This window comes from Mchenga conophoros, linkage group LG7 (genome assembly GCF_057382185.1).
Source record: "Mchenga conophoros isolate Kocher_MC1m ecotype Shallow Benthic linkage group LG7, M_conophoros_male_GT1.1, whole genome shotgun sequence".
NCBI classification, from domain to species: Eukaryota; Metazoa; Chordata; class Actinopteri; order Cichliformes; family Cichlidae; genus Mchenga; species Mchenga conophoros.
The window spans coordinates 47,793,416-47,807,106 of record NC_140532.1 but is presented as its reverse complement, the minus strand read 5'-3'; the positions used below and the strand labels follow the sequence as shown (position 1 = coordinate 47,807,106).

General features: G+C 40.7%; 1 protein-coding gene across 7 annotated transcripts in view; it reads right to left on the bottom strand.

Moving 5' to 3' along the window:
- Positions 1–1,042: 1,042 nt before the first annotated feature.
- nup214 (nucleoporin 214) overlaps positions 1,043–13,691 on the bottom strand; it is a 32,320-nt gene continuing 19,671 nt past the window's right edge. For 2 of the 7 annotated variants that reach the window (XM_085279760.1, XM_085279762.1), the window contains exons 28-36: positions 13,122–13,174; positions 11,528–13,027; positions 10,765–10,832; positions 10,471–10,645; positions 10,115–10,267; positions 5,465–5,636; positions 4,122–4,300; positions 3,221–3,254; positions 1,043–1,679 (exon numbers count right to left, since the gene is read on the bottom strand). In XM_085279760.1, the coding sequence (XP_085135886.1) occupies positions 1,643–1,679; positions 3,221–3,254; positions 4,122–4,300; positions 5,465–5,636; positions 10,115–10,267; positions 10,471–10,645; positions 10,765–10,832; positions 11,528–13,027; positions 13,122–13,174 (2,371 nt within the window). In that variant the 3' untranslated portion in view covers positions 1,043–1,642. The remainder of the gene's footprint in view (positions 1,680–3,220; positions 3,255–4,121; positions 4,301–5,464; positions 5,637–10,114; positions 10,268–10,470; positions 10,646–10,764; positions 10,833–11,527; positions 13,028–13,121; positions 13,175–13,691) is intronic. The other 5 variants (XM_085279765.1, XM_085279763.1, XM_085279764.1 and 2 more) reach the window with 3 other exon arrangements.

Genomic DNA, 13,691 nt, shown 5'->3' with positions numbered 1-13,691 from the left:
CCAGCCTGCTCTTTTTATCTATTGAGGACAGAATATGGGCTTTTCTTTTTTAGCAGGTGTCTATTACAGGCCACATGCCATGACCCTGACATTCCCATGCCACTTCAGGCCCACCAGGACTTCTGCCATCCGTTTGCAGAGAGATGCAAGATAAGGGCTGACAGAGTGACAGTGACATCCTCCACAGCCATAAGCTAACAATGTTACTCTGCTTCCTGGGGCCACATGCCACAAACATCAGGGCTCTGATACCTCCCTCAACATTTGCCCACAGCCACCTTCAGCTCCTGTATGTGGAATCCTTCCAGAAGCAAAGAAGAAAATAAGGTACATATCATGGTTCACTAATTAATGTTGTTCTTCATGCCACCCACTCGTGTTAAAGTGTAGCTTTATGTTTTCTCCTCACAATTATATTGTGGTCAGTGTACGTCAATGAACGTCACTGAGCAGAGTGACTGATGTTCAGATGATGCCTGTTTTTATACTTATGGCATGAGAGTGGAAAGTTCCTCTCAGCTATAATCATATTACAATTTGTAGACAAGTAATGGGCCACCTGTACATTACTCCTACAGAAGATGCTCATCCATGGAAACGCATTCCATTAAGCTATTGGTGCAGTTTTTGTGCCGATGTTAATGTCAGAAGATTGAGTCAGCAAAGCGCTGCAACTTTTAGATATTCTGTGACTCCAATCAGTAAGTTTATGTAGTCTGCCACTTCATGGTTGGGTTCTGTAGCTCCTTAACGATTCTACTTTGTAACAATAGTACTTGAAGTCGAATATCGCGGAATATCAAGGAGGGCCTAAAATAAAGGAATCCTATTACAGCACCACACTCTTAAGAGCCACACATTCTTTCACAAATCCTTGTAAAAGGCAGGCTGCATGGACCGGTGCTCGATTTTACACACCTTTAGCAATGGCACTGAAACCACCTTACATCAAAGATTTCTATCCAGGCAGCTACAGTTATTTTCATGGGAAAACAGAGCAAGACAAATTATTACCAGTGCTCACATTAAGCGTAGACAAAAAAAAACTTGAAATATTTGGTTTATTCTTAGTTTTCCATGTAAAAATACACATCCGAGGGATGGATTTAGTGGGGGGGAAAACAAAACAAAAAACAATTTTTTTTTAAACGTCTTATTTCAACAAGTCAAAATTTAAAATCAGTTTTTGCTATTAAATACACACCTCCAAGTTTTGCATTTTTCACACATACCTAATCTGTCAAAGTCTGCATTGGCAGCAACGTAAAAGTAGACTGGATGTTGTTTTAACAGCTTTACAAAGTTAAAGAGTGAAAGTAAAGCTCAGGGTTTTTTTTAAGTCATGTTTTCAAAGTGCAAAAATTGTACTTGTAAGGCAACAACCCTTGATGTGTGTATATTGTGACAATGAAGACAACCATACACTCTTTACTTGTAAACATGTCAAAACTTGATTCAACTGTGTCCAAGAAAATATTAAGATCACAAAAAGTTATAACACGTGTCTGCTCTATGAGCAGCCAACCCAAACACAATGCAGCCTTGCGCTTCTCCCAATGTATGGCCCAGAGAGCTTTAAGTGAAGAAGAAGAAATGTCGCAGTGGCATCTACAGTAGCTCAAGGTGGTTTAAAAGACAAAAACTAGCTTCTCCAACTGGAAAATGTTTGAGAATTTGATCTGTAAAAAGAGATCAGAGAGAGAGAGAGGGAGAGACATTACTGAGAAAGAGTTTTGAATGTTTAAAAAGTCAGCAGCAGGACTATTAAAATGACCTCTAACGAGCAAATCAAAACACAGACACCATGACATCTTGTCCACCCACGCACCCACCCAGTGTTCTTATAGATTTGACATCATGTCGTCCTAATTGCTTTCCGCAGCATTTTTCCAGGCAGGTTGTGAAATAAATCAAATGAAAAAACGCGTTGAATTCAGTGAAAGTGTCTGATTTTGTACTCCTGCATTTGCCTTTTGTCTTGGCAGCAATGACAAGTGCACATGATGAATGGTTTTTACATTGGAGAGAGCTGCTGTTAAGAGCCATATTTTATTGTAGGATTATGATTTATTGTTAGCAATGATTACACTTTTCAAAACTGGTTTTAGAGTTGTCAATGGAGATGTTTAGTTTTTCACAGCACAGGGTAATAAAAACACTGGAATGTTTCTGTTCGTTCTTTTTAAGGTTTAAACACAAATCCAAGGTTCCTACAAATAATTTCTTGATAATCATGAATGGATTTCATTTTAATTCAGGCTTTTTCCCCAGTGTCATTGTAGTAGAGGGTTTTTTTGTTAATATTATTAAATCAAAAATTATAACGCTTGTAGATTTGAGAAATAAAAGTAAAGGCAATTTTGACTTGGCAACAATCCTGTCTGTACAAAGAATGTAATATGCATACAGTTTTGAAGGCAGACACAAGAGAAAAGCAGAAAAGACTGAAAGAGAAGGATTATTAACAGAATGTGAATGTGTCCAATAGACTAAGCCTTGTCTTCACACACTCCTGCACACTTCAGAGTGCATTCCACTGGAACACACCCCGGGGAAACACTGGCTGCCATGTGACACATGGAAAATGAAGCGAGAAGCAGTATAAAAAGGTAGAAAGTGAAATTGAAGGATGACAGGAAAGAAGAGGAGATAGAGAAGAGGAGGTGAAGGAAAAAAATAATCACTTTAATTAGTTTTAGGTTTAATTAGTAAGAAAGCTCTGCTTGAACATTTAAACCATGCACAGCCAAGTAAGGAGCACCAGCTTCACAGGGGCTGAGAATGAAAAGCCACACCCACACACCCTTCATGTGCTATAGATTTAGCAAGTGCAGCATTGGGTAGTTTTTAGAATATCTTCTAAATATGACTAAAAACAATATTTTCCTATAATAATTGCTTTCAAAATTTACTGTAAGACAATGCAGTGAAATAATGGTGAATATGAGCGATTATGAGGAACAGAGGAAAGAAAGAAGATGGAAAAGAGGAAAGAAATGAGGTTAGATGAGGTGGTATTAAACCTGAAAGGTTCTATAGGGAGCACTGCGGTGCAAGATGGAAGCTTCAGCAGAGTTCAAATACCACAGGCACAATGCAGTGCTGCCAGCGAGGAACAGAGAAATGTGGGTCTGTCTACTTATCAGTTCACATTAACACACACAAGAAAAAAAACCACACAAAAAGACTAATTAAAACTAGATGGATGGACCACACTTACTGGTTTGCAGACCCAAAGGTGTTTCCAGAGAATCCTAAAAATATAAAAAATAAATACATGATTAATTTGGTAATTGTTACTGCAAGTGGGAAAAAAAGACTAATGGAAGTCTCACATGATCTGTGTGCCTATGTGTTGGAAGTGGGTTAGTGGACAGTCCTATGTACAGTATGCATATTGTGTATAGTGTGCATCCACAATACCATTAAAACTTCAGAAAAAAAATAAAGCAGAGGACTGAAACAAAGGAGAGAAATATCAAAGAAATGAGTGCATGGAAAAATAATTTGGATCTTGCATGCATGAAAACTCAGAGGGATGCACACCAGTCATCTCGGCAAAGAAACCTGTAACAGCTGTAATGCAGTGAAAGTTTATAGATGTGCAGGACAGGCAAATTCACCATACAGTGTGTTACAGTGAACCCCTTTCTGTCTCATTAGCCCATGAAACATAAAATGTATTCATCCATCCTTTGTCATCCTTTGTCTTTATCATGTTTGAGAGGGAAGTACTCCTTGGATATGTTTCGCACAAACTTGCATTGTGTTGCCAAATGAGGAAATTGACCACTTTAAAATCTTCATGTGATGCACAATCTACCCTAAAAGTGTAATTAACACAACAAAACACTTGTTTGGTCGCAATACTCAGGAAATTTCTATTGCACAACAATAAAGCCACCTTCCTTTTTCAAGTTTGAAAGACAGTTAAAGTAAAGAAACTTGTGATAAACACTGTACAATGGCTAAAATTGTACAGTTGCTGGAAGAATGGCGCTGTTGAGTGACTCACTGTAGGGAATAAACTAGAGTGATAGCAGGCAAGATGGCAGCTGAAGATGATGAGGAAGGGGGAAAAAATAAAAACAAAAATAATTCAGGTAAAGTAGTAGTCTCACCTCCTGGCTGTGGCTGTTGTCCAAAACCTGAAAAGCTGCTGGGCTGACTTCCAAACCCAGGTCCCTGCTGGGCCAGGCTCCCGAATGATGGAGCGCTCTGACCGGCTAGCGCACCAAAGGACGGAGTGCTAGGAGGTGGGGCAAACCTGAAAACCGGAGCAGGTGCTGAGGTTGTGATACTGTAAAACGCAAAAGTTACAACTGAAAAAAAGACAGCCACACCTGAATGGGGCTGGTAAGACAAAATGCTTGACAATATTAGGTTACTGGTCTGACAGTCATAAATTCATAATTAAACACACATACATGTGGGCAAATAGTTTGTCCAAGATGTTTTTATTGGTTAGTTAAACATGTAAACAAAGCAGAACATTCAAGATAGTGAATGTGAATTTGTTTAGCTTTATTTTTTTATTTTTTTACTTGTTTGGCATGTGAGGATTGACAGGCTGGGATTTATACATTAATCCTTTCTACAGGACCCAACGCCCGCTCACTCCCAAGGGAGAGAAAAAAAGAATAAGCAAAACAGTGAAAGAGAGAGAGAGAGAGCATGTCAGTTTAATCTGCAGGCTTCATGACCCCAGATTGAGATTATCTGGAGGGAATAATCTAGTCTGGCACAGAGCTGGGTTTGTTTTGTGCTGGCAACCATGGTTGCTGGTATCAAAACACATGCACATGTGAACACACCAGAGGTTAATGCAAATCATTAGAGTATAAATGATAAGGAGGAGGGGAGGATTAAAAAACATAATAATCAGGAAATCCTGCCTGAAGTCAGAACTGCTGGAATTAGATTAGATAGAAATGTGTGTGTTTAAAAGTAATAAAATTAAGCCTCACTTCCCAAATTTGCCTCATATAACTCTATAGACCAATAAAAATGTTTTGTTTCTCTACACTTAAATGTTAATGGGGTTTTTAATAGTGTTGTTAAATGCTGCTTTCAGCTGGTTTGTCTTGTAGTGCTGAGCACACTGAAAGGCGCCTATTATGACAATAATAGCCTGATGACAATGACATTTTCAAATACTCATTGTCTGCAACAGTGGGTTGAGAAAAAAAACAGTTCTCTGTTACACTACTTTGTCAATGAAAGGTTGTTCTACTGAAAATATTTTCCGCTTTAATTCCGCTTGAATATCAGAGCAGGCAAAGAAAATAGATTACAGACAAACTAGATGCAGATAGAAGTTCTATAAACAGAGTTCAGCTAAAGGTTCAGCCACCCTGAATCAAAGTGGCTGAACCTTTAGGTTGCTCTAAAGTCAGCTTTAATTACACAACGATGGATTTTTTTTCCATATCAAACCTTTCAAAAAAGACTTCGTCTTGCTTACCCAAATCCTCCCATGTTGGCAGCCGCGGTGCCCTCTCCGAACACTTTGCCAGCCGATGATCCAATAGGACTGCTGAATGAAGGGCTTGAGCCAAAAGATGCTCCAGCACCAAATGCTGGGGAACCCCCAAAAGAAGGAGGACTCCCAAACACCGGAGCACTGCCAAAGCCACCTGTAGGAAGGAAATAGGATAACAGAGCAGGAAGTTACTTGGTTTCCAGCGTTCTTTCTACAAAGAAAATACAGAAGAAATGTGAGTCATGAAGCAATTTCTGTAACTTTTATAACATTATATGCTAAGTGGCTTATTTACATCAGGCATTACATCCATGTAGATGTTTTTTCCCTTTAACAAAGCTACTGCAAACACTAAAATTTAATCTAGAGTTCTTCTTGGACTCATATGAAGAAACATAAATTGAATTTAGTGCTGGCACTTCCAAAAAGGAAAATAAATTCCTAGGTAAAGACAGAAAAAGTATTTTAGCTATGTTTTAAATTTAAATTTTTTTTTAAAAAAATTGCATATCCCCCTATTGTAACTCATCAGAAGCTACCTGAGTACACGTGTGGGCATTTACAGTATTGTTGTGCACAGCCTCTGGAGCAGTAAACTGTTATAAGCATGATGAGTACTTCACACCAATTCAAAGCCTCTGATTGGCAGGAGAGAAAGAGTGTACTGAAATTACAGCCTGGCTAGCAGCATGCCCCAGTAAATAATTGATTGAGCTAATGTAACAAGAATACATTCCCCCTGCATGGCCAGTGATGGAGAATTAGTGTGCTGAGGGTTACCAATATCCCAGAGGCTCTGAGGTACAGCTTGAATAGCTGCTACTACTATGACTACTCATGGCCACGAGCAGCAAAGTATCAGCATATCGGTTTTTAAATTTACATGATGTTTTCAGACAAACTACAATGTGATGTAGACAGGGTTTCTCCTGGTTTAAAACAGCCCTCTAAGGGCGAATTTAACTACGCCTGCACTGGTTTTTATCCATAGCGCCCCAGCTCTATTCAGAAGTGATTTACACAATAAAGACCACTTTTAAATGTATAATAATGAGTTCTCCAAGAATTGACTGAAAATAATCAGCGCATCATCTCGATAGATTAAGAAAAACATGGTGGGGTTCACCAATGTGTTGAACCATTTAAAATGTTTCTCAAAGTAAGAGTGCAAAGAATATGAGGAATTCAACTTTTACAGGAAATTACATTATATATCCAAGACATGTATGAGTTTAAGTTAGTTGGTGTTTCTAAATTTGAAAGTAGGTGTGAAAGTGAGCGTGAGTGGTTGTCTCTTTGTGTTAACACTGTAACAGATTCAGGCCCTCAGGCAGCGCAGCATGGGAAGCGCACATTTCTCGGGTGGAAATCAGGAACCCTTTGAATGCTGTGATCAGTCACCAATTGATCAGTCACCAAAAACCATATCTAAATGAGGGTCGAACGCAGTGCTGCCTGTTAGAGGCTGAGCTTAATTTAAGATGCATTGAGCAGAAGTGGAAAACTATCCCATGGTCATGGTTCTTGACTAAAATGCTTTAGAGGTTCATCCAGTGAGAACAAAACACAAGGATTAATAGATAAAATACGCTAAAATAAAAATAGAATAAAAATAGGAATGCACTGAGATATCTTTACTCAACTCGAGCTAAAAGCCAGGAAGACCAGGTGAGTTTTGAGTAAAGACTTGAAGGTCTCTCCACTACAAACAGATCTGATGTTTTGGGGTTGGCGGTTCCACAAGACAGGGCCTAGAACCAAAATGGCCTTGTCTTGGGAACATCCAAAATCATCTGATTGGAAGACCTTAGTGCCCTAAGTGGAGCGTGGATACTTAAAAGCTCAGATAAATTTGGGGGGGGGGGGTGTGCAATAGCATCTTAAAATCAATTCAAAAAAAAAAAAAAAAAAAAAAAAGGGACAGGGAGCCAATGAGGACAGGATAAAACTGGGGCAATGTGCTCTCACATTTTTGCCCCTGTAAGATGTCGACCAGCTGCATTTTGAACTAACTGTAAACTTCAGATAGCAGAGTGACCCAGGCCTGCAAAAAGGGAGGTACAATAGTTGGGGCAAATACAATTAAAAGCATGGATAACTCTCTCAAGGTAGATAGGGCTTGACTTTGGCCAACTGTCCGAGTTGATAAAACCCTGCTTTGACCACAGAGCTAATCTGTCCGTCGAATTTGAAACCACTGTCAAAAATAAGATCCAAATTCCTGGTAAAAGGTTAAAGGTTAAAACCCTAAAGTGCCAAAAGTGCGAGCGAGTTACTGAGCTGTTCGGGGCGACCAAAAGCAACATCCTCAGTCTTCTCCTCATTTAGAAATGGAAAGTTTTTAGGTAGCGTGAGCAGTTAAGATGTGGTTTAAATGACTCTTTGTTGTTTGCTTTGATTGAGAGACAGATTTGAAAAATAAAATTTGAATTTCTTTTTCAAAGTCCTACTCATCGTGTACCCAGGTTAAAGAGTATAAGAAACCATCTGACTTTTGAAATCAGCACTCTGCAAAGGCAATCATCCATGATGGTATAGGGATGGATTAGTTCATTTGTTATAGGAAAATTTTCACCCATAACAAATTTCTATTTATACAAAAAGCTTATTCACACGTGTTATTGCCTTTACTTAACAGACGTGATGTCACTGACACATCTTCTTCCTATGGGAGAGCAAAACCTCAGTGTCCAGACACTGGGAAAATGGTCTGTTTGTGAAGAGGCAGTTGTTAAAGAGTTATGAAAAGTTACTATATATAGTTGCTTTTGAGTGATCAAAAGGGATGTCAGATGCAGAAGCTGAGATTGGATACACTACCATGAAAAAAGAAGACACTGCAGTCATTTCATTATAAATAAATAGTTGTAGATTAAACGCATCATTTGTGTCGTAAATATGAAGCGATTCAAATAAACATCAGATCTTTGAGGTCATACACTGTGACTTGGCAATGGAGAAGACTGGCACTGCATAATATTCTGTGGGGAACAATGGAGCTTTTGACAACCTCATAGTTTATTCTGTCCTCAGGGGTGAGGAGATAAGAGCTCAGATGATAAAGGTGAGAGCAAGGTCAAGAACTGGCTGCCAAGTATTAAAACCGTTTCTACCGCAGTCATCTAACTATCACTGAACTATCACATCAATGAACCAGAGCCCTTAAGCCAGGGCCTGGAAAGAAATGCGAAAGAACTAATCACAGTTTCATGCTTACTCCCCCCGCCCAACGTTTGCAGCAGTAGAATCAGTAGCTCTCTTCTCTTGTCCACATAATCGTGCATCGTGTGGTTACACACGGCTTCAGTTGCATGGTTATATGTCAGTTTCCTTTGACACAGCCGACATACGGTGACTGACTTTCTACATCAAAGTTTCAGACATGCACTGGTTTGCACTTTTGTCATCGACATAGTTTCCAACCTAACTTGTTTACAAGTTCCCATCACAGAAAAAGAGGGGCTACGGCTTTGAACAAACAGGTAACTGTTGTTTTACAAAATGAAATCATTATTGTTATGCATTATTTAGCTTAACAACTGGTATTTCTGGTGTGACTAACAAATGTAGAAACATTTAAATCATGATATACATAATGTAGACATATCCTTTTCTTTCAGCTGCTCCCTTTACGGATCATCTGCCTCCATCTTCTCACACTATCCCCAGCATCCACCTCTGTCACTTCAACCCTCTGCATGTCCTCCTTCACTACTTCCATTAATCTTCTCTGTGGTTTTCCTGGTTCCTGGATCTTTTCCTCCCATCTGGCAGCTGCCAATTCAACATCTTTTGTACATTATACCCACCATCCCTCTACTACACATGTTCAAAGCAACTCAGTTTTTCCTCTCTGACTTTGTCAACCACCGGCTCAACCTCACTTGTCCCTCTGATATACAAATGTCTAGTCCTGTCCCTCCTTGTCACTCCCAAGCAAAATCTTAGCATCTTCAGCTCTGCTACCTCCAGGTCTGCCTTCTGTCCTTTTGCCTGTGCCACCGTCTCCAAACCAGGGATCATAGAAGGTCCAACTACTGTCTTTTAAACCTTCCCTTTTACTCATGTACAAATACAGCCACCAGCAGGAGAGCACCAAATGATCTAGTTTAGAAAGACCACTGAATGATTTAGTCTATCCTTAATAAGTGGATAGATATTACTTGAACAGGGGAAAAAAAATACATGATGTCTTCATTGTTGTCTCTCTGTTGCCTACTGTGTGTGTCTGACAGAAAGGATCCTTCTATTGTCGATGTTTGTACTTTTACAAGAACTCCTAAATATGTCTTAAAGTTTGCACATATGTTTTTTAGCTGCAAATCCAAAATGAAATATTGACAGTTTTTAAACTCTGCTTTCAAGCCCTGTGTTCATGTCTATAATATCTATTTAAATTAACATAACTAAAAAATTCTCAGTTTTCACCAAAAATACGCTCTTTCCAAAGCAATGGGGAACAGCACATAGAAACAAGTCTTGTTTTAAAATCTCAGCAGCAATAAATCTTATAAAACGTTACCTGTGAATTACAACTAGCTATGCACAACTTTCAAAACGTGTGAAAATATATCAAGACTAAAAAGCAGGGAGTGAAGAACAAATGCATTAAAATTACAAGGAAAGCTGTACCTGGTTTTGATGGTGTAGAGAATGAGCCAAAGCCCTGGGATGCTACACTTCCAGCACCAGTGCTGAAGGTCCCTGTAGGTTTCTGCTCCCCAAAGGAGGACTGTCCAAAGCTGAAGGTCTTGGCACCACTATTACCGAAGAGACTGTTGGTACCTAGAAGACGGACAGGTAAATGTAATTACACAACAATAAAATGATCTGGGTTTATTTGGTTTGTTCTTTGACAAAGTAGTTACCGCTGACTCAGAACAAAGTCTTGAACAAAAATGATGAAAATATTTCTGAACCTGACATAAATCGGCAACTACAGTTCAAATTTTCTAGTTAATCTGCAGTTTTATTACATCTTAGCCTACCTGTCTGACCAGACTGTCCAAACACTCCAGTGGAGGAGGTGGTGCCAAATGGATTCTTGTTGGCAGCGTCCTCGCTTGGTTTGCCTCCTAGGCCGCTGAAAAATCCTCCACCACCAGATGAGACTGCTGTATTGGCTGAACTGGAACCAAAGAGACTCCCAGATGACGGCTGCTGCTGGGAGATAAACATTAATTCAAAAATTTGTCTAGAAGAAAGGGAATTCAAGAAATTTCCCAAAGTTGGTTTAACAAAAAAAAAGAAAAAAGAAAAAAAAAAAAAAAGATGGGTCATACCTGTCCAAATCCACTGCCACTGCTAGACTGCTGGCCGAACACCGGGTTGGCAGAAGAGCAGCCAAAACCTGTTTGAGAACAAAAGACAAATTCAATTAACACAGACAAGATCAGATTACTGCATTTGGCCCTTGATGCCAGGCCCATTTTATAGTCATCACTACAGAGTGAAAAGTGGGACCCCCCCCCCCATAAAGTATGAAATCAGGAATGCCAAGCTGGGACTAACTGCTGAGTTAATGCACTGACATCAGCTGTGGCATTCTCATACTGCTCTGAGAATTTATAGAAGCTTTGGGAATGGCACAACACCCGCCATCCCACTCAGGCTGACAGTACACCACAAATCTTTCCTGCAAGATGATACCATTTCAAACACAAGTGCCACATTTACCACAACATGTGGAGGTCAGCCAGAGCGAGTGTAAAACTTTGCACATCCTCCACTGCCCACTAACCTTACAGACATCACAGTTCATAAGCTGTCAGACAGTGTTAGTATAATCACTGTCAAATGTGACTGAACAGCATGCAGCCGAGAAGCTCTGGTTATTGATCATTTCATCATGTCGGTGACACAGTGTGGTCTCTGTTAGGCGGGTGCAAAATGAGAGAATTTTCAATACCAATTTCTTTCTGACATTTGGTGTCATTTTTCCAATTTATAAAAAGCCACAGAACTTACAGTAGTTTTAAATAAAGATGCCAATGATTTCTTTAAAAGCTCTGAAGTTGATCCAATCACGTCCAGAATCGGACTCACCTGACGGTTGTCCAAAGCTGAATCCTGAAGATGAGGATGTGGTGGTGTTACTCCCAAACACAGATCCCTGTCCAAATCCAGAGCTTTGGCCAAAAGCCTGGTTTGTGCTTTGTGCAAACAGCCCAGTGCCAGTGCTGCTTACTGTGTTAGCACCGCTCGTCCCGAAGGAGAAAGAACTTGCATTGGTAGCAGTAGAAGCACCGAAAAGACTTCCGCCAGTAGTTGCACTACTAGAAGTCGCTCCAAATGCAGACTGTCCAAAAGTAAATCCACTCGATGTTCCAGTGTTGCTTGCAGGCTGGCCGAAGCCACTAACCTGGCCAAACACAGATTTGCCAAAACCAGCTGATGTACCAAACCCAGCTGAGCTGAATCCTGTTGATGCTGGTGCAGAGGAAGCTGGAGGTGCAGCAGGTTGCCCAAACACGTTATTCACAGCAGTCACTGTTGCACTACTAACAACGGTAGAGGTTTGAGTAGCTGCAGCTGGGGCAGCTGTGTTGATAACTGGTGTGACTCCAACAGAACTACTGTCTGTAGTTGCAGGAGCGGGCTGAGTAAAAATGGAGCCTGGCTTGTCAGACGTGGGGATCTGGAATGCTGGTGGAGCTGCCTGAGATACAGGTGCTGCAGTGGCAGCAGTTGAAGAGGGTACAGTAGCAGTGGTAGATGGCTCTGGGGTGGTTTCTGTTGTGGACAGGGCACTGGATGGTGCCGGAGGGTTTACTTCTTTTGGTGCAGTGAAAGTCGAGGGAGGGTCTGGGGTAGGGGCAGGTGCGGCCAAAGCAGGAGCAGGTGTTGACACTGCAGGGGTCTGGGTGGTTGCAGGTGCTGCAGGTTCAGGTATCACAGGACGACTGGTGCTCTCTACTTCAGGTTCACTGGTGGGAGGTTCTTTTATAGGGGGCGAAGCAGGTACTGAAGACTGAGGAACAGCTTTTGGTTCTTCTTGCGTCTCTGGTGCAGCTGCAAGAAGACTACTGAAAGATGAGGCGAAAGCTGAGCTGGCTGAGCTAGACTGTGGAACGGAGAAGGCTGGCTTGGCGTTTGATTCAGGAGGCTTAAACAGACTGCCTGACGGGGTGCCTTCGGACAAGTCTGGTGCTGAAGAATCTTCTCCAGATTTTGGAAGACCTGTTCCAAAACTAAACTGTGTCGCTCCCTTGCCCTTGCCAAGTCCAGTGTCCGCAAATGTAAATGCTGCCACAGCAGGTTTGGTGGAGGAATCTTTAGCTTCTTCTCCTTGGCCCACCCTTAGTCCAGAAAAAATGCCCAGAGTCTCGCCACCAGCTGTCTTTGGAGGCTGTGGCTCTATCCTCAGAGTGGCTGTGGTCGAGGTGGGTTTAGCACCTTCAACTGTTGCGTTTGGAGCCAAAGTGGGAGACCCAGTGCCAAGACCAGGGGAGGTGGACTTTGAGGTAAAGGAGAATGACTCTTCTCCAGCCTGGCCAAACACCATCTTACCATTTCCACCAAAAGAGAATTTACTTGCATCTTTCACTGGAGAAACATGAGAAAGAAAAACAGAAATAATGTGCATCAGTAATCTCACAGCTCCTACATCTATCCTAACAAGCTGCTATATCATTTGTACCTTGTGGCATTCCAGCTCCTGGTGTAACTGAAGCAAAACTGAAGCTTGAGGACCTGAAAAAAAAAAAATAAAACACCATTTAAGTTTAAATGCAGCAACAGTGAGATGCTCATTATATTTTGTAACAAGACATATTTACGTGTGAAAAATGCTGGATTAACCAGCCAATCTCAGCAATACAGCCATGTAAACACTTGCTCACCTATTAGGCTAGATTTGGATTACATTAGAGAACTCTTTCAGTACACAACTTATGATTTTGCTCCAGGAGCTATTACCACCCAGTCAAGCATAGTTGTAAGCTGATGGAAAGCTTTAGTAAGCGGGCCCAAATCCTTTGTGAGAGGATGCATTTCATATACACCCCCGAGTGCAGGTTACAAAATAAGTTGGCCTTTAGAGGAATGTGTCTTAAAACATTTTCTATTATAGTGTCTTTTTATGACAAAAATAATGATTTAGTCTTAATAAGTGGATAGATATTACTTGAACAAAAATAATCACAAACATAGTGTATAATCTCTAAAATACTGCTGGGCCATTAAAAATATATTATATTTATAAACATCA